This window comes from Pipra filicauda, unplaced genomic scaffold (assembly GCF_003945595.2).
Source record: "Pipra filicauda isolate LSUMZ 115617 unplaced genomic scaffold, ASM394559v2 scaffold192_size1418226_pilon, whole genome shotgun sequence".
Classification (NCBI taxonomy): domain Eukaryota; kingdom Metazoa; phylum Chordata; class Aves; order Passeriformes; family Pipridae; genus Pipra; species Pipra filicauda.
In genome coordinates, this window is record NW_024104301.1 from 287,675 (window position 1) to 306,976 (window position 19,302).

General features: G+C 52.2%; 1 protein-coding gene across 6 annotated transcripts in view; it reads right to left on the bottom strand.

The window, feature by feature from the left end:
• CUX2 (cut like homeobox 2) overlaps positions 1-19,302 on the bottom strand; it is a 67,472-nt gene that overhangs the window by 10,353 nt on the left and 37,817 nt on the right. For 4 of the 6 annotated variants that reach the window (XM_039380310.1, XM_039380311.1, XM_039380309.1 and 1 more), the window contains exons 2-7: positions 6,672-6,750; positions 1,738-1,875; positions 1,483-1,579; positions 593-669; positions 444-510; positions 170-218 (exon numbers count right to left, since the gene is read on the bottom strand). In XM_039380310.1, the coding sequence (XP_039236244.1) occupies positions 170-218; positions 444-510; positions 593-669; positions 1,483-1,579; positions 1,738-1,875; positions 6,672-6,750 (507 nt within the window). The other 2 variants (XM_027714897.2, XM_027714899.2) reach the window with 2 other exon arrangements.

Genomic DNA, 19,302 nt, shown 5'->3' on the forward strand with positions numbered 1-19,302 from the left:
CTGAGCTCCCCTTTGTAGGGATCCCCAGTCCTGGTGCCCGACAATCCTTTGTCAATCTGGGGACAGACATCCAGCCCATACAGATGCTCAGGGCGCTGTGGTGGGTGCAGCACCCTGGGCTCTGCGGGGGGAACCCCATCAGCTCCCAGACAGTCAGCTCCTGGCTCACCTGGTTGGCTTTTTCAAGGTTGGTCATGATCATGGCGACTTCGTCTGCCCTGCGAGGAGAAAGCAAGAGGTGTCAGCAGGTGCAGAGGCACAGACACAATCCAGGGCCTGGGCAGGAGTTTAGGGATAAGGACACCACAGCTATGGATGTTTCTGCAGTGGTTTAAAGTATCTCAGCTCATCAAGCCATTTAGCAGCACCATGGGAATGTCCCAGTGCTGCCACGGGCATCTTGGATCAGCCTTGGACGTGACCTGGCACCGCCAGCAACTTACTTGGATGCTGCTTCCTCGTCGTATTTACACCGCAGCTCCAGCAGCTCCGTCTGCGTGGCCTTCAGCGCTGGGAAGAGGAAGAGGAGGGTGAGCTGTGGGGCAGGGGCTTGGCCCCCCGTGGTCACTAGCCCCAATCCTGGCACCCCTACCTGCGTGGAGCACTTTGATCTTCTCCTCTGCCTCCCCCAGCCGAGAGGCCAAAGTGACCTGTGCTTCCTGGAGCCCCCTGTGAGAGATGGGCATGAGGGATGTGCTGGGGGCACCACGGCTGTGCCAAGCCCACATCCCTCAAAATCACACAGAGACCCCTCACTGCATCCCTTCACTGACCCCATCCCTCACTGATGCCAGAAAAGACCCACCACTGGACACCAAGACACATTCAAGTTGTGCTCCCCTTTGATGTTAAGAAGTTTATTGCCCCAGGTCTAAAAAAAATTCACTTTGGGCTGAAAACTGTCCCTGATCCCTGTGGCTGAAACCCCTCAGAGGGGGGAATGACAGCCCACCCCTCACCTGTAATTAACTGGAGGAGGGGGAAGCAATCAGGGAAAGTTATTCTGCATTATTTATAGCCTGCACTTGCCAGGAACTTACTCGCAGAGATCTGTAATTTAGGGTTTAAAGATTCCTCATTTGTTTCCCGACGCAGCGTGTTAAGGAATAACAATGAAGGCACTGAGAAAGCTGGGAGCCTCCAAATTAAAAGGTCATTTAATGAGGTTCATCCAGAGACCTGGGTTTAAGCCATTTGTCTGAGCAAAGCCACGTGTCACAGAGATAGCATACAGGAATGGCAGGAGGGACCTGCCCTGGCTCTGCCCCAAAACCACCCGGGACTGCGGATGGATGGTCAGACACTGAGAGTGTCCAAGGTGGTGTATCAGGTTTCTGGGAAGGATGTGACCACTCCCAACCTGAAGGGAAAGGAGCAAAGGGAAGGAGAGACAGACAGACGGACACCCCCGTGCAGGAGCAGGGACAGATCCCCATGTTCCCATCGTGCCCTGAAACGACCCCATTCCCAGTACTCACGTACTTTTGCTTCTCTGCCTCATTTCTCTGCACCGAGGTCTCTGTGCTCGGTGCTCTGCTGTCGAGGCCGTCGGCTGCCGGCGATGTCCCCTCCCTGCGCTCTGCGGGGGGACACGTGTCACATGGCTGCGGAGGGGACAGCAGCGGTGGCTGCTGGGGACCACGGGCTGGGGGACAGATCCTGGCCCTGGGACCCACCCTGCATCCCAGGGGTGCTCAGAGGCACGTGGGGGAGCCCAGCTGGGGGCCACGGCGGTACCTTTGGTGCTGCTGAGCTCCGTGTGCTTCTTCCAGGGGCGGCTGAGATCCTTCAGGGGAGGCGGGTTGGGCTCGAGGCGCTGGAGCTGCTGCAGCCGGTCCTCCAGGCTCCGGGCAGCCTCCAGCACAGGAGCGGGGTCTGTGGGATGTGGGATGCAGGGTGAGCAGCAGGGATGCCCACCACCAGCCCGGGCACCCACTGCCCACCCTCCTTATCACCCAGCCCTGGGCAGCCACTCTCCACACCCCGCTTAAAACAACCCACAGCGTGCCAGGTGCCGTAGGGACATCCCTGCGACCTGCCTTTCCAAGTGCCACGGGGATACACTGAGTCCTGCCTTTCCAGGTGCCATGGGGATACCCCTGGGTCCTGCCATTCCAGATACCATCGGGATACCCCTTGGTCCTGCCTTTCCAGCTGCCATGGGGACACCCCTGGCTCCTGCCATTCATTGCCAGCCCCGAGGCACCGAAGGACGGGCAGGGGCCATGGGGACATCTCCCGTGCCCCGGTGCCACGGGCACGGCCGGTTTGGGCACAGACAATGGCGGTTTGTGCCGAGGTAAGCAGGTGCATCCGGAGCCGTCCGTCTTCCCTCTGTCAGCATTACACCATCATTAGCTGGTGTCTGCTCAGCGGGGTGTGCCATTATGTCTCCCAGGGCTGATGTAATTATACATTGACATAATTAACCCAGCAAGCCCATTAAGCAGGCCAGCTAAAAATTCATCTATAATTATTTGTTGTGTGCATGCTAATGAGTCCATCTGCACTGCCATTGTACAACATGAACAAATTAATTTACAAGTCTGGATTTTTTAATAAGTTCAAGAAAATGCCTCCTATTGAGCCAGGTTAATATAGGTTTGGGGTTTGGGTGTGTTGGTTTTTTTTTTTGAAGAAAAGAAGAGGAAGGAAAATAGATTTGAATTCTCCAGGGTCAAAAAGTTAGACAAACAGGCAAGTGGGATGGAGTTGGGTGCACTACTATACAGCACGGACGCGTGGCAGGCATCCAAGGGTAAAAGATAATAACTGTGATGGAAAAAAAATCCAACCCCTGGCTTTCTCCACTTGGAACAGGACACAGAGCAGCCCTGCTGCTCAGCAAATCCCTGGCTGAGATGGAAGTGGTGTGGGATAAAGGGCCTGGCACTACCAAGGGCATGCTATGGGATTCAGGGTGTCAGCTGCTGCACCAGCTGACTTTGAGGTGACCCTGCCCCAAAGACACCCAGCATGGATGGATGTTCCTTGGAAATGAGTGATTTGGAGACATGTTCCCCCCAAATGGGGTTTGGGGGTCTCTCTGACCCGCTGCTGCCCTCCCATCCCAGAGCACCTCACCACAGCACCCAGCACGTGGTTTCCCCACAGGACCAGCGACTGCCAGGCCCCACATGTTAATGCCAAAAGCCCCTGGAGAATCCTTCTCCACAGAGAACGTTCTCCCTTCTTTCTGCTGGGTATCACAGAGACCCCATGGATGGATGAAATAAGAGGTTTGTGCCCAGATTCTGGCATGGGGTCCAGAGGCAAATGCTGAAATTTGGCACTGAAACAGGGACTGAGCTCCAGCTGGGACTCTCCTGGGATGCTCATGGCATCCTTTGGCTCGTGGCATTCCTCAGCTCAGCATCCCACAGGCTGGTTTCCCACCCAGGGATGCAGGACCACACCATCAAAGGGGATTGTGGTGATGTGGCACAGCCCGAACCGCACTGGATGCTCCCAGAGCCATTAATAACACCCGTAAGTACCTGAGCAGAGATAATGATACGGGTAATTAAACCCTGTGCTCTGGGGGCTGCAGGGGTTGGGGATCCTCCCCACACTCCCCAGCCTGGGGGTGTTGGCAGGAGGCTCAGTGCCAGCCTGCAGCTGCCTCCGTGGGGATAAACGCCAGGGCAGGCCCCGCTGGATCCACACCCGCAATTCCTCTCGTCTCCAAGCCAAGGTGACCCCCCCCCGTGCTGCTCCCCATTTGGAGCCGACATTCCAGGATGAAGTGGTGGGGAGCAGAGCTTTGGGAATGGAAAAGAGCAAGTGGTGCTTTGGCTCCACTTCCTGCATCAGCCAGGGCAGCGTGGGTACAAAATGCCTGCCTGGATTAATTACACTGTGCTAATGCCATGCTGTCCATCCACTGGGAAACGCTGCCCTCGGCTGTAGGGTCGGCTCTGAGACCATGTGAGATATTGGGGTGCACCACAAGGGTGCTGGGACTGGGTACCAAACCCATGCCATGCTCATGCCAAGCTCATGCCTTACTCGTGCCAAGCTCATGCCTTGCTCGTGCTGCCAGTGAACAAACCCTCCTGCTGCAGGGCTGGAGAGAGGACACACTGAAAACCAAGCACGTCATCTGCCATGGGTGCCATGTACTTCCATCACACTCTGAGCCACGCAGGAGCTCAGGACACTGCCCACGGCACAGGGGACAGTTCCTTCCTCCATGGATCACATCTCCCATTGGGACAGGTTAGACCTGACATTGCTGCAGTGGTGACTCACTGCTGGCTCAGACGGGTGTGGGTGACATGGGAGACAATTCTGCCAAAACAGGACCTTGGGGCACCACCACACGCTCTGGGTCCACGGTGTGGCATCACCCACCAATGGCACAGTGTGGCCCTGCCCAGCACACTTATCTATTGCTCCATACCTTCACCCACTATATATATGTATCTTTTTAAATATATATATCGAACAAATAAATAAGTAATAAATATATATATATAAAAATAAGTGCTGCCACTAGCTGGCGTCATTGGCCATCCTTTAGCGGCACTGGCAGTGCTGCAGCAGGATCACAGAATCACAGAATATCCTGAGTTGGAATGCACCACAAGGACCATCCAGTCCAACTCCTGACCCTGCTCAGGACACCCCAACAATCCCACCCTGTCCCTGAGAGCGTTGTCCAAACACTCCTGGAGCTCTGGCAGCCTTGGGGCCGTGACCATTCCCTGGGGAGCCTGTTCAGTGCCCAACCACCCTCTGGGGGAAGAACCTTTTCCTGAGATCCAAATTAAACCTCCCCTGACACAGCTCCAGACGTTCCCTGAGTCCCATCACTGCTCACAGAGAGCAGAGATCAGTGCCTGCTCCTCCACTGCCCCTAGTGAGGAAGCTGTGGTTTGGGATGAGGTCTCCCCTCAGTCTCCTCTTTTCCAGCTGAACAAACCAAGTGCCCTCAGCTGCTCCTCATGTGGCTTCTCCTTCAGACCCTTCCCCATCTCCATGGCCCTCCTTTGGATGCTCACTAACAGCAACAGGCCTGGACAGAGGTCCCCCCTGCTGTCCCCATGGGGAGTGGGGTTGGGGATCTTTCCCTGAGCTGGAAGGGGTCTCTCTGTGGGCACTGGAGCAGCTTGAGGCACCTGTGTGATGGCAGGATGAGCCAGGAGGAGTTCTGGGTTCTCATCACCTTCTCTGAGCAGGCATAGCTCCAGGGAGCATCTGCATCCCAGGGGACCACCAGCTCATCCTGTGCCAGGGCCACTTGACCCAGCCTTAGGTGGAGGTCTCCATGCCAGAGGCTGAAGGGTGACATCTGCTCCAAGCTGCTGCCTGGCTCCAAGAGGAGCACAGGGCACCCATGGTGCATCCATGGTACTGTCACCTCTCCCACCAGGGCAGCATCTCCTCTGCCACCCCATCCTAACCTGCTCAAACACATCCACCAGCACCCTGCAAATCCCTCCACGAGTCAAAGTCAGCCTTAAATCAAATCATCCCCAACAACAATGACATTAATTATGCTTTTAACACATTTTACTGCTTCCCCCCCCTTCCCTTCACGCCACATCTGTGTGAACAATATCCAAAAGATTTACGGTTTTCTGCCGTAATTACAGACACACAGCCAGCTCACTTATCAAAATACTTGCTGAGCAATCAGGCTCTGTTACAGTCTCTGCCAGAGATTTGTGTTGACAGCAGCCATTCAAAGCAAAAAATGTCGAATCAGGACTTATGTGGCGCTTGGAAAGTGTTCCACAAAGAGTTCGCCTGTCGAGAGACACGCGGACACGGAACAGACAGGGACGAACCACGGGTGGGAGGATTTGGGGAGCAGGAGGGGAGCAAGAGATGCTGCTCTGGAGAACAGAGAGAGGAAAAGAGGAGGAAGAGAAGTGCAGAGCCCACAGGGAAGCAGTTTTGGGGTGTGCATGTGTGTGCATCCGTGTGCAGGCGTGTGCGAGCAGGAGGAGCACAGCGGGAGAGCGCAGGGAGGTGGGGAGGGAAGATAACTGGGTTCTGGAAACCGAGCTGACATTTGGTTCTTGTAGCACAGGAGAAAATTTAATGAGGACAAAAATATGTCTCCCTAATTCCCCTAAGAAATCATTAAAACATTTTGTTATTCCTAAATGTCTGGAAAATGAATTAGTGGCCCTGCAGGAGCCTTTTCCGTGCATCTTCAGCCGTTTGCAGCTCTCTGTCCCCGCCATGCCGGGGGGACGCTCCGTGCCTGGCGCAAACAAACCCACACAAAGTGGGGAGCAGCAGGAGGAGGGTCCAAGCCCCTCACTGGTCCCTGGCACCAGCTCTGCCAACACAAACCTCAGGGCTGCCCCGTGCCTCAGTTTTCCCCTCCCAAGACTTCAAGCAATGACTTCAAGGGTGTCCCCGTGGCTCGTGCTGGTGCTTGGGTTAACTTACCATCAAAAAGACAACTGGGAATAGCCGCAGTGTTACTACACGGGCTGAGCAAATGTATTCCTTTCCTAATGTCAAGATGCATTTGGCTCAGGGGCTGAAACACAGCGATGGCAAAAGCTGCTTCCTCTCCTCTCTTCGGCTGGTATCTCCAGAGCACCATGCGCCGGCCACGCCGGGGATGGGTGCCGCGGTCCTCGCTGGCTCCTCTCGGCACCGGCGCCGGCGCGCGACTCGTTAGGCAGCCAGGTCGCCACCGCGCTGCTTACCTGGAGCTTCCAGCAACTGCTTGTAAACGCTCAGGAAAGCCGTCTCAGCCTCCTTGCTTCTCTTACTAAGTGCAATCACCTGCAGGGAGATGGATAAACGGGTCAGGGATGGGCTTGGAGGAAGGAACCGGCTCTGCCGAGCTAACGGGACCGGTACCACCAGCACCAGCACACGGGTCCCCCCCACCCGGCACAGCTCCGTGTCCCCTCCGTGCCCTGCGCAGCCACTCGCTGCCTTTGGCTAAACTCCTCATGCCGCTGCCATGTCACGTCGCCCTAAATCATTGATGTGCTCTGAGTAAATGAAAATTATAATTTAATGTTGGCGCTTAAATAAGAAATAAAGAAGCCTGGCTGTTGTTGTGCTTGCCGGGCTGGATCCGGCACATGGCCCTCCCCAGCCACCCTCCCGGTACGGTGCTGTGGGTGCAAGTGATGCTCACACTGGGTCTGGGATATCTCCTCCTGCTCCTGCCCCTGCCCCCTCTCGGCTGTTGGGGTGCTGGTGACACTCACACCAGCCAGGTGGCGGGAGGATGGCACAGCACAGCCCTAATAACCCAACAACATATTAATCTGCTGCGTGTTCCCATCCAACATTTATGAGCATGAATCATTTACTCCTTTTAATTTTTCAAGGCACAATGACACCTTGGGGCAGGGGCTGCTGCCCACTGGGTCCCCTTGTTACCCCTCCCATCCAGGATGGGGCACTGGTGGGATGTACAGACCTCTGTGTCCCTGCTGCCTGGGCACAGGCGTCGGGGATGGAGGTGACCCATTCCCAGCTGGAAAATGTCCAGTTGGTGCCAAACTGGGTGGAGGAAAAGGTGCCCACCCAGCAGACACGACAGTGGAATAGTCAATTAAACCGCTCTTAAGCCGCTGATGGGCTAATTATGAAACAATGCCTGAACTTCGTGCCTCAGCCCAGTGGCAGCTCCCACACCAGAGCATCTTTTCCCTCCTCCATGCCAGCGGAGCTCCCGGCTCGCCCCGCCAGCCTGGACTGCCATTGCTTGTCATTCCAACCCAAAGCAAACGGCTCATTTGTAATCCAGCAGCCACCTGAGCAAACCGCTTTCTCCTCCCGAGCTCGCAAGCACTGGAGCACAAAGATCATTTTTCTATTGTTAAAATTGTATAAGCCGGGCTTTTTATAGCGGCTCGTACACAAACCTACTTTCTCAGCGCTGCGTATCCAGCAGAGGAGGAATTTGGGAGCTTTTCTCCGGTGTTCTGCAAAAATGCTTGGCTTCAGGGTGCTTTAAAATAATAATAATAAAGTGGGGAAGGGAGGAGGAAGGCAGAGAGGAGCCGGCGGGAGGCACAGCCTGTGTGGTGGAGCAGGACAGCTTTGTGTCACCGGATTTGCCGGTGGCACGTGGCATCCACTCACAGGGAGCCCTGATGGGGGGGGCTGTAAGGATGTGGAGACACCACGGTGTTCATGGCATCAGTCCTGTGTGACCCACACTTCCCAAATCCTTTGGACTTTACAAGGGAGTGGCACAGCCCTTGGACACAGCTCTGCTGTGGGCTGATGGGGGATGCCTGGACCTGCCCAAGCTGCTCTGAAGAGCTTCATCTCCCCTGAGATGGTGCCAACCAAATAATGCAGAGCAAAGATCCAGCCCAAATGTTCCCTATTCCCTCTCCATCGCCTGTGCCTGCTCCCTGTGCATCCCTAACCCATGCCAGGGGTAAGGAGATGGTCCAAACTCCAAATCAAGCTGTTCCCAGCGAATTTCATTCCTCAAGTCACATCATAGAGACAAAGCACTTTTCAAGGGGAAACTTTGAAGCTTTTCCCTCTCCTCAGCAATCCTGGTTGAGATCCAAGCATCCCTCACTAGGAATGTTGTGGTTCTGCAGTGGGAAGGAGCCTGCAGCATCCCCACGCCGTGGTTCCCTGGACCTGGTCTCCCCATGGCCACACCCCAGAGGCTCACCAGGGATGGATCCAGTTTCCTCCTGGTTCATGAGAGGGGTCAACCCACCATTCAGCCCAAATTCCTACGGAGCACCCACAGACCCAGTGCATCACCTTTCTACTCATTAACTACCACCTGTATCTTAACTGGAGCCACAGGACCCTTTCTGATGAGGAGGCACTTGGGGGCCATTCCATCAGACAAGGAATTTGGGGACCATTTCACCAGCCCAGCTCCTGCCCCATCCCCCTGCCCTGGGCTCCAGCTCACGCTGCCACATTCCAGCCCATGTTGGTGCCAGGGCATCACCGGCATGGCCAACCAGCAGGATGGCAAGCCAGGCATCCATGTGGTTCTTCCAGAGTCCCACTAAACTTCAAGAACATGTCAGTAAAAAAGATATCTAAAATTTTCAGCAATCTTTTCCAGATGGGGATAATTTACTCAAATGCCATGGGAGATTCCTGCCAGAGCAGCTCCGAGCCCTACACAGGGATAGGTCACCCCAACTCTGAAACTGCTGTTATTTCTAAACACCTGGGAAAAGCCCATATCAGTCCTAAAATCAAGGTTTTGTAATTAAAAACCCTAAATCCCTGCTTTGTCAAGAAGCAGGGAGCAAACCCCACGCCCGCATCCAAGAGGGAGACACCACCAGCACCCTGCTAAATAGAGGAGAAAATGGAAAAAATTAGAGGAGCTGAGCATCTCTGGAAGCAGCCCTGGCTCTGTGGGGTCAGGATGGCACCATGCAAATGCATCACATTCTCCCTCCGCCCACGGAGGCGCCGGCAGCGAGCTCTGCCTCCGCATCACATATCGATGGACTCTTAATTCCCATTTTTTCCCCCCTCCGTCTCCCTCCGCAGCGTCCGCAGGCTCAAGGTGAGGCCCGGCAGCATCGCGGGATCGCTGCCGCCTGATAAATTACATTTACGCGCCGGGTCCTTTTCATGGCTGGTGACTTTCCAGCAAAGCAATTATCACTGCAGAATGCGTAATAGCCTAATTAATTACTATTGTCAGGCTGGCCTCTGTGCCATGATTATACCTTCCGAAGCCAACTTTTTAAACATTTGGAAGCAGAAATATTATTATAATTGAGTGACAAAACGGTAAAACTCCCCCGGCGCAGCCGGTGCTCCCCCCGGCGCGGCGGCGAGGACCGACCGTCTGAGCGTCCCCGCTCCAAAGGCACGGGATTTGCATCGCACCGGCGGTGAGTTTATTCTTATATCCACGAGATCAAGTGCAGGATAAGTAGTGGGTTATTTCCATCTAAATACTGGTGGCAGTAAACCACAAATGAGCTCTTTTTCAGCGTAGAGGAACAGCTGTCGGGGGAGAAAGCGGCAGCAGAGACCCCAAATGTTGAAGAAAACTGATGAAAAAATTAATTCAAGCCTTTGCTATTTTCCTCGCTTTTTTTTTTTTTTTTTTTTTGCTGATGTGTAAAGAAGTTGGGGAGAGCGGGAGGGTGGCAAGGGGGGGGGGACTGGGAAGGAGCTGCTGTCCCAGGAGAGGTCTGAGTGATTGGGATGGACGATGTCTGTGTTGGGGTCCTTTGGTGCCTCAAGTGCTTCGTGTTCAACTGACACCTTAAGTCCATCATGTGTGTGCACAGACCCATTGTGCACCCACAAATCCATCATGCACCCACAGACCTACTGTGCACCCACAGACCCATCACACACATCCACAGGCCCACTGTGCACCCCAGACCCATCACACTCAACCACAGCCTCCCTATGCACCCACAGACCCATCATGCACCCACAAAACCATCATGAACCCACAGACCCATCACACCCACCCACAGACCCACCGTGCACCCACAGATCCAGCACACACACACACAAACCCATTGCAGACACCCACAAACCATCACACAAACCCACCACACACATACAGACCCCTTGCACACCCACGCAAACACACTGTACACACGCTCACAGGCCCAACACACACGTGCAAACCCACTGCACACACGTACAAACCTCACTGCACACCCACAGACCCATTGTGCCCCCATGCACAAGCTCACTGCACACACAAACCCATCACATCACAAAACCATCACAGGCACCCACAGACACATCACACACTCGTTGCACACCTACAAATCCACTGCACACCCACACAGACCCCTCACATGTGCACAAAACCACCACACACATGCACAGACCCACTGCACACCTACACAAATCCACCACACACAGTCACTGACCATCACACATGGTCACAGAACAATCACACCCACACAAGCCCACTGAACACCCACAGAGACCCACCACACACCCACAAACCCACTGCACACTCATCATAGACACTCACAAACCCTCGCACACCCACACAGACCCATCACACATGGCCAAACCCATCACACAGAGTCACAGACCCACTGCACCCTCACAATGACCCACTGCACATGGACACAGACCCATTGCACCCACACAGATCCACCACACACTTGTACAAACCTATTGCACACCCACACAGATCCATATCACACCCACACAGATCCTTCACACGTGACCAAACCCATCACACACACCCACGGACCCATTGCACACCCACTGCACACCCAAACAGACCCACTGCACACACACAGAACCTTCACACATGGCCAAACCCATCACACACATGCACAGACCCACTGCACACCCACTGCACACCCACACAGACCCATCATACACACCACAGACCCACTGCACACCCACTGCACACCTACACAGACCCATCCCACACACCACAGACCCACTGCACACCCACTGCACACCCACACAGACCCATCCCACACACCACAGACCCACTGCACACCCACTGCACACCCACACAGACCCATCCCACACACCACAGACCCACTGCACACCCACTGCACACCCACACAGACCCATCCCACACACCACAGACCCACTGCACACCCACTGCACACCCACACAGACCCATCCCACACACCACAGACCCACTGCACTCCCACTCCACACCCACACAGACCCATCCCACACACCACAGACCCACTGCACACCCACTGCACACCCACACAGACCCATCCCACACACCACAGACCCACTGCACACCCACTCCACACCCACACAGACCCATCCCACATGGCCAAAGCCACCACACACACCCACACACACCCACTGCACCCCCTGCTTCCACAGCCCCTTCCCCACTCCTCCAAAGGCAGGAGCAGCTCCCAGTGTTTTCACAAGGCCAAAAAGCAATGCATGTCAGAAAGATCAATAATATAAAAATAAAGCCTGAGAATTCTAGTTAAAGGGAACATCACAGAAATATGTTGTTCACGTCCATGATTTGGAGATTAAAAAAAAAAAAAAAAAAGAAGGGAAAAAAAAGAATCAATATAAGTTCTTCAGATGATGTTATTTCTAATGAGAAATACACCGAGACTGCTGCAAATAACTGCTTAAAAGAAAAAAAATGCATTAATAATTTACTTTTTAAAGCATGGGATCCCAAACGCAAGAAAATTGCTGCTGGTTCTTAATTTTGTTGTAATAATTCCTGACAAGTTCAACAGTGCTTTAGCAAAGTTCTTGGGAGCAGAGGCAGAGAATGTTCAGCTCATTAGGTTATCTTTTCTCCCTGTTTTCCACAGCATCCTGACACTGTCAGCTCCAGGAGAAGGTGCTCAATTTCTTCCCTTGCTCTGCACTGCAGGATTTCTTGGGCTGACCCCCCCAAATCAGCAACAGGGAAAATATTTCAAGCTTATTTTACCACTCTCAGCACCATAATTTAATCCACATTTTTCACTGACTGCTTTAGTTGGTTCTTTCTTTTTTTTTTCTATTTTTTCCCCTGAATTTATTTTTTTAGTGCATTTGCTGACAGTTGGCAACTCCAAACCATCTGCCACCAACACACCCCCCAAAACCAAAGTCTTCAGCATCCAACCCAACGAGGACCAGGCTGACTCCTGACCATCACCAGGAAAAGGTGCCACCTGGGCAGCCTAATTCCCAGCAAGGCCAGATTTCCTGCAAGCCCCCAGAATTATTTTCCTGGAAGAACAGTTTCCTGGAAATGTATTTTCCCGCAAAAATACACAAAATTTCCTGGCAGAGGATACAGGCAGGGATGCTCAGGCTCTGCCTCCCTAGCATGGATGATGTGGGGTGATGAGGGGGTTCCCAACGGTCCCCAGATTTGGGATGGAGCCGGGATGGAGTCGGGATGGCCCCGCACCCCGAGCATCGCAAAGTTTCACCTCCCATTTAGCAGAACAAAACTTTTAATTTAGATGTTTTCATCTATCTATCAGAGTGAAAAAAAAATAAGTTTAAAATAATGACTGTAATAAATGAAGGTAATTAATTGTAGTTTGTTCCTTTACTGTCTAGTCAGCTTAATTTTACCTTTTCATCTAATAATGAGAAAATAATTTTTGTGCTCTGAGGGTTAATGATATGTAACTGCAAGAGCTGCTAATTGCATGTTGCAAACTATTCATCAAAATCCCCATCTGCGCTACTTGATTATGTTTGCTAAATTATTGCTTTGAATTATCTTTCATAAAGCAACTTTTGTAATTAGCAGGGCTTTCGCTCTGCTCTTTTCTCTGGCACAAGGATATTCAAACTTTGTCCCTCTCAAGCTGTTGCCATTAAACTGCTTTTGGGGAGAGAAAGGAGCTGCCCTTTAGTTGATGGAGGGGGGAAAATAAAAGCCGGGTTTATCCTCCGTAGTTATAATTTATTCTCCTGGTCCTGCTACTCCTTCCTTGAGGAAAAAAATTATATAGGAGCTGAAACATATGGGAGGCATATTTGGGAATAGCAGAGAAATGGCCCATCCACCCCTCCCCCAGATTAATATTTAAAAATTATATTTTTTCCCATTTTTTCCCTTCCCATTTAGAGGGAGAATGTTTGTCATTCCTCATCCCACTTTTATGGGCTCCTTTCTGTGATGCAGGTGATGCAGCACTTGGCCCTCCCTGGTGGATATTCATGGGGAGAGAGGAAAAGTGGGATTTGAGGGGGAAAAATACGATAGGAGTGGGTGCAGATTTTCAAAATTTGGAAAAAAGGGGAAAAAAGAGGAAAAAGAGGGGAAAAGGGGAGAAAAGGGATGAAAAAAAGAAAAAAGGGGAAAGGAGGGGGAAAAGGTGAAAAAAGGAGGGAAAGGGGAAAGAGGAAGAAAAGGGGGGGAAGAAGAAAGGGAAAAGAGGGGAACAAAGGACAAAGAGAGGAAAAGAGGGAGAAAGGGGAAAGAAGGGAATAGGGAGAAAGAAGGCAAAAGAGGAGAAAAGAGGTGGAGCAGGGGAAGAGGAAAAACAGAAGAGAGGGAAAAGAGTAAAAAGTGGAAAGAGAAAAGAGAGAAGTAAAAGATGGAAAGGAAGAAAATGGAAAAAAATATTTGAAGAGAAGGAAAAAAGGGAAGGGAAAAAAGGAAGGAAAAGAGGAAAGGGAAAAAGGTAAGGGAAAAGAAAAGGAAAAGGGGAAAAGGGGGGGAAAGGGGGAGAAGAGAGTCCTGAGCCTCAGTGAGCCTGGTTCCAGGAGCAGCACACTGGTGTCCATCCCACCCCTCCCAGAATCCCAACCTCAGGGGAGCAGAATCCACCTTTCAGGACAAAATCCTCCAAAACCTCTCACGTAAAAAATTCCCTGGAGGGAGGAAGGTGGCAGAGCTGGGGAAGCAGCTGCTGTCGTGCTGGGAATTACATCCTGTTTTCCCTCACAGCCCCATAAATCCAGAGCCACTTGGGCGGAGGGGCCAGCTGGGCTTCCCGAAGGACATTGCTCATATTCCTGTAGCGGATCTAATGAAGACTATTGGAAAAAATGCAGTATTTAAAAGACTGAAAATGTATTCCTATTGTTATCACTCTCTTTTATGTGTGTATGCACAGAGCATTGGAATGAATCAATACTGGATTGCCCTATAAATAAATGAGCATATCCGTAAACCCAGTAATAAAATGAAGTGATGAAAAATATGGAAATCAGTCACATTTGTGTAAATCCACGTATTGTTTACTTTAATATTTTCTTATGCAGTTTCGTAGCTCCAAAGAGACAGATTTAAAACCAGGTAATGCTCAGCAGATGACAGATCCTAATGTGTCGCTGCCGGCGAGCTCGGAATACCGGCAGCTCTCCCGGGATTTCCATCCAAGCACATTAGAGGAGCAGAGGAAGCAGCCCCTGAAGAAAGCATTAAATTGCCAGAGAGAAAAGAGATGTCCTGAAGTGCCATGAGACTCTTGAGGGCATCAGGGACCAAAGCCAAGGCATCTGTGGAGCCTCCAGGGATGTGGAGCACCTGGGGCAGGATGGAGGATGGAGGAGTGGGATGCTTTCTGTGGCAGCGTGGTAGGATGGGACCATGGTGTCCCACCCTGGTGCTCAGCTCCTCCTCAGATTCCCCACTGCAACCTAATCTGGGAGACCCTGGACATGTCATGGCATCTGCTGTGCTACTGCCTGGTCACAACATGGCATCTCCTGGCCATGCCATTGTCCCTCCCAGTCATGCCACGGCATCTCCTGACATCATGGCATCTCCCAGCTACGCCATGGCACCTCCTGGACAGACCATGGCATCTCCAAGCCACACCTTGGCATCTCCTGGCCACACTATGGCACCTCCTGTCATACCAAGGCACCTCCCAGCCACATCATGGCATCTCCCAGTCACACCTTGGCATCTCCTGGCCACTCCATGGCACACCTATCCCACTTGCTTCCCTTGCCTGGAAGCTCTCCAGGCAGGACCACCACCCCCAGTGTCCTGCAGGGGACATCAGGGAGCTCACTGGCAGCAGGGCCCTGCCCACCTCACCTACAAGGCACAAGGACCAGCCAGGGAGCCAAAGCAGATGGATTTTATCAGCTGCAGAAACCCTTCAGGGACTGGGGACAATGAGCTCCTACCTCGGCCACACCATGCCACATCCAGTCTGTCCCTCTCAGGGCTCTCCCCATTTCAACCCCCCAAGAGCTGGCATGTTGGGAAGGGTCTGGGATCACCCCCAGGACCATGGGGGATGAGAGCAGGTCCTGCTCCCCTGCCCACCTTTCCTGTGAGCATTCCCACTACCACTGCCAGCTTTCCCTCCCACCCCCCCAGGCTGGCAGAAACACCCCATCCCACACAGCCTCCAAGAAAAGCTATTTTAGAGTTGCTCTTTTTTTTTCCCCTTTTCTCGTCTTTTTTTAATCCATTTTTTTTAACAAACAACCCATCTCCCCCCATCTGGGCTGTGAGTTGGGTGCCAGCAGCTCCGCGCCGAGCGCTCAACGTTTGCTTTTTATAAACGCCTCGCAACCCAAAGTTTCCTCTCTTGCTGCCAAGGATGCATCCAGGTGGATACCACATCCAAGAGGATGCTGCATCCCTCAGGAAGACCCTTTCCCCCAGCTCTGCCCATCCACCTGGAGGCAGTGAGAGCCAGAAACACCCAAATCCCAAGGTTAGGGGCTCAAATTTGTCTTTGTGGCTAATTAGTTTCCCTTCTGTTAGCCACTTATATCTAGAGACCCCAAAAATCTTGTTGCTGGGGAGGGAAATCCACCATCCTGCCGAGTTAATTCCCTACCAGCAAATCTCCTGAACCTCAGGTGCCTTTTTCTTAAATTCCCGACTGAGTTCAATTAAATGTTTATGAGACTCTGTCTTTTCCCCCTTTCCACTGAAGGAACAGCATCAAGCTCCTTCTGGAATAAAACAAAAACAAAAGGTGGAGGGGGAAAAAAAAAAAAAAGAAAACAGGGGAAAAAATAAAATCAAGGTGGTTTAGGAAGGTTGGGGTTTGAAATTGGAGGAATATGATTCCCCCAGACTGGTTTTGCTCTGTGTTGCGTTGGCAGCATCGACAAGGGGGTTTATATAAATAATTGAAGAAATTCTGTATTCCCTGCAAAAGAAAAGGCAAGCAGAGAGGGTTGTTGAGATAATCAGGAGCTCGCTAATCAATATTCTCAGCCCCAGCCTCCTCCTCGCTTCTCCAAAAGGAGCAGTGCCATAAGCTCATCAGTAACTGTAAAAAAAACATCGCACTCCGAGTGTCAAAATAGTCAAGCACAGCATATTGTATTGCCAGATTTCCCTCCCAGTCCACCCCGGTGCCAGATTCCATCCATCAGCGGGGAGGGAAGCCGTCCAACGCTGACTTACTTACGCTTAAGTGTTCATAAATAAGGTTTTTAAGATATAGATGGCTTTTTAATTTTGGTGGAATGTAGGAAAAAGAGAAGAGAGTAAAAATGATGGGGTTGATGCGGTGGGAAGCAACCTCTGGGGTGCTGCCTGGTAAACCCTGCAGCCTGGGGATATCCCAGTGCTTATCTGGGTTGTACAGTGGGGAAAACAGCTGGAAAAAATTTAGGCTGGCACCAAAAACTGTGGTTTTGTCTGATGTGGAGATATGGCAAAAGGACCTATTCCTGCTATGGAAACCTCATTAGACAGAGTCTAATTACTGCCCTGCAGTCGGTGGGAAGGCACTGACACCGTCAAACCTGAGCGGGGGGGTGGCTATTAATTGCTTTTTGATAAATTGGGGGCTGAGGTGCCAGTGCTGGAGGTCAGAAGGTGTCTACTGGAGCTCAGCTGGGCCCTGAGATCCGGCAATTCAATCCCATCCCCAACTCGCCCAGCTCCCAAAATGGGCACTTTTGGGGCAAATTGGCTTTGCGAGAGAAGGAGCCTCTTCCACAAGGATCAGCAGCTGGTCCTGGCTGCAGGACCCACAGTTTGCTCCATCCTCATGTCCCAGCAAAACCTCAGGGCTGGGACCCCCGTGGAGCCAGCCCTGCATCCCAGTGCTTCAGGATTTAAGCCGTGGTTGCCTGGACCATGAGGGATTTGGCTCCTTCCTCCCTGGCATCACCAAAAACCCGCCAGGCCGTGCCACGGTGGGATGTGGGGCAGGAGACCCAGTGTAGGACGGTCACCACCACCCCTGCCAGACAGGCCGTGGGTGACCCCGGCCATCAATCACCCCTCACCATATGTAAATCTGTGATGCCAAAGATGTATGGAGCCAATTACCAGGGGTCACTGCCAGGTGGAAAATTCAGACAACGGAGCTCCTGGTCTCCGATGAATTTGTGCAAGATTGCAAGTTACTGTCTTTTATTAGACAATATAAATATTTCACTGTTATATAAAAAAATATTGGCGAGAAAGCAGATAAAGCCGGGTCCTGTGTGTATACAGAGAAGCAGGGAGTGAAAAATGGCCGTCAGCATCTTTTCAACGGCTCTGGTGCAGCACAGGAACACGGGATGGGAAGGGTTTGATGACCACGGTGGTACAGTGAGACCAGGGGATCTCAAGGATCCCCATTCCAGACCCATCGGGACTATGCTGGAAATGGGAGTGATGCCAGGGGCACAGCCTGGACACACGGACAACGGCATGGTCAAAGGGGTTTGTGCCATGTTCCAGCCACAACGGAGAGCAACACATGGGATGGAGCAGCAGACAGGGAAACCTTGGAAGCTCGGCACCATTCCCAAGAAGCAGATGCTGTTCCCAAGCCTGTGCCCACCAGAGGATGCCCAGGGGGATCAGGTCAGGAACAGCCTCACCATATGTATCAATCCCAAATGCATCTTCCTAAGTCTCCCCCAATTTGTCCTTCTGGAATCACATCTGTCCCCATCTGCAGGCTCCCGTGCCAGCCCAGGACACCCTAAATTTCACATTCACCAACACATCAACCCTTCCCTGTGACAATAAAGCTGGAGAAAAGAAAAAAATAAAAAGCCTTTAGGAATCGATACCTCTTTCTCTCTCTCCCTATATTTTATTAAAAACTTTAGCATCAATATTAATGTTTAAATCCTCACCAAGCTGAGTTTAATTACCTGTAAACTGCATCCACAGCTACGTGGACTTTGCTCCTCACTGCGGTAAATACAGCTGAGAAGGAGCAGTGCCAGCACCTCCGAGAATCCCCTTCCCATCCCCACAGGAAGGGATGTATCCAATCCCCCAGCCCTCAGCACCATGCAGGGAGAGGATGGCGGGTAATGGAGCTGGAGCCACGACCTGGTCTGGGCATGGAGAGAGCCGAACAGAGAAGAGGGAGATGAGAAAAGGGAAAAAAATGAGATTCTAGGAAGAAAATGATGCGTAAATATAAAATATCTGGGGCTCTTGCTGCCAAAAGGAATCTGCTTCCAGCCACTACATGAATCACAACATTTGGGAGGGGGGGACGAGGGAGAAGCAGTTGAATGGAGTCCATTAGTGGCTGAGGACGACGAATAACTCGCAGGCAGAAGGAACTGCTCCCGAATGCCGGCGAGGTCACGGATGGCTGGCATGAAGGGTTGGGAGCTGTCAGAGAAACCAAGAGGGCTGGGAGTAGATCCTACTTAACCCCCACCAGCAGCCACCTCCTCCCTTTTCCTGCTGTGCCAGAAAAGAGGAATACAAGCTTGTTGTGCTTTCCTGCCTGCTCTGGCACCTGTGGGTACACAGCAAGTGGCACAGCAGCCGGAGGGACCAGGGATAGGTCCCCACTGCTGCCAGTGGTCACCCCAGGGCCCATCCCAGGGCCACCAAAGTCCAGGGCACAGATGCCGAGAGCGGGGTTTCGGCATCTGAAATGGAATCAGGGTTTACAGTGTGTTATCAGAGGAGCTGTAATGGGATCTCACAGAGGGCAGAGATTTGAGACACGCATCAGATTCCCATTTCCAGGGAGCCAGGAA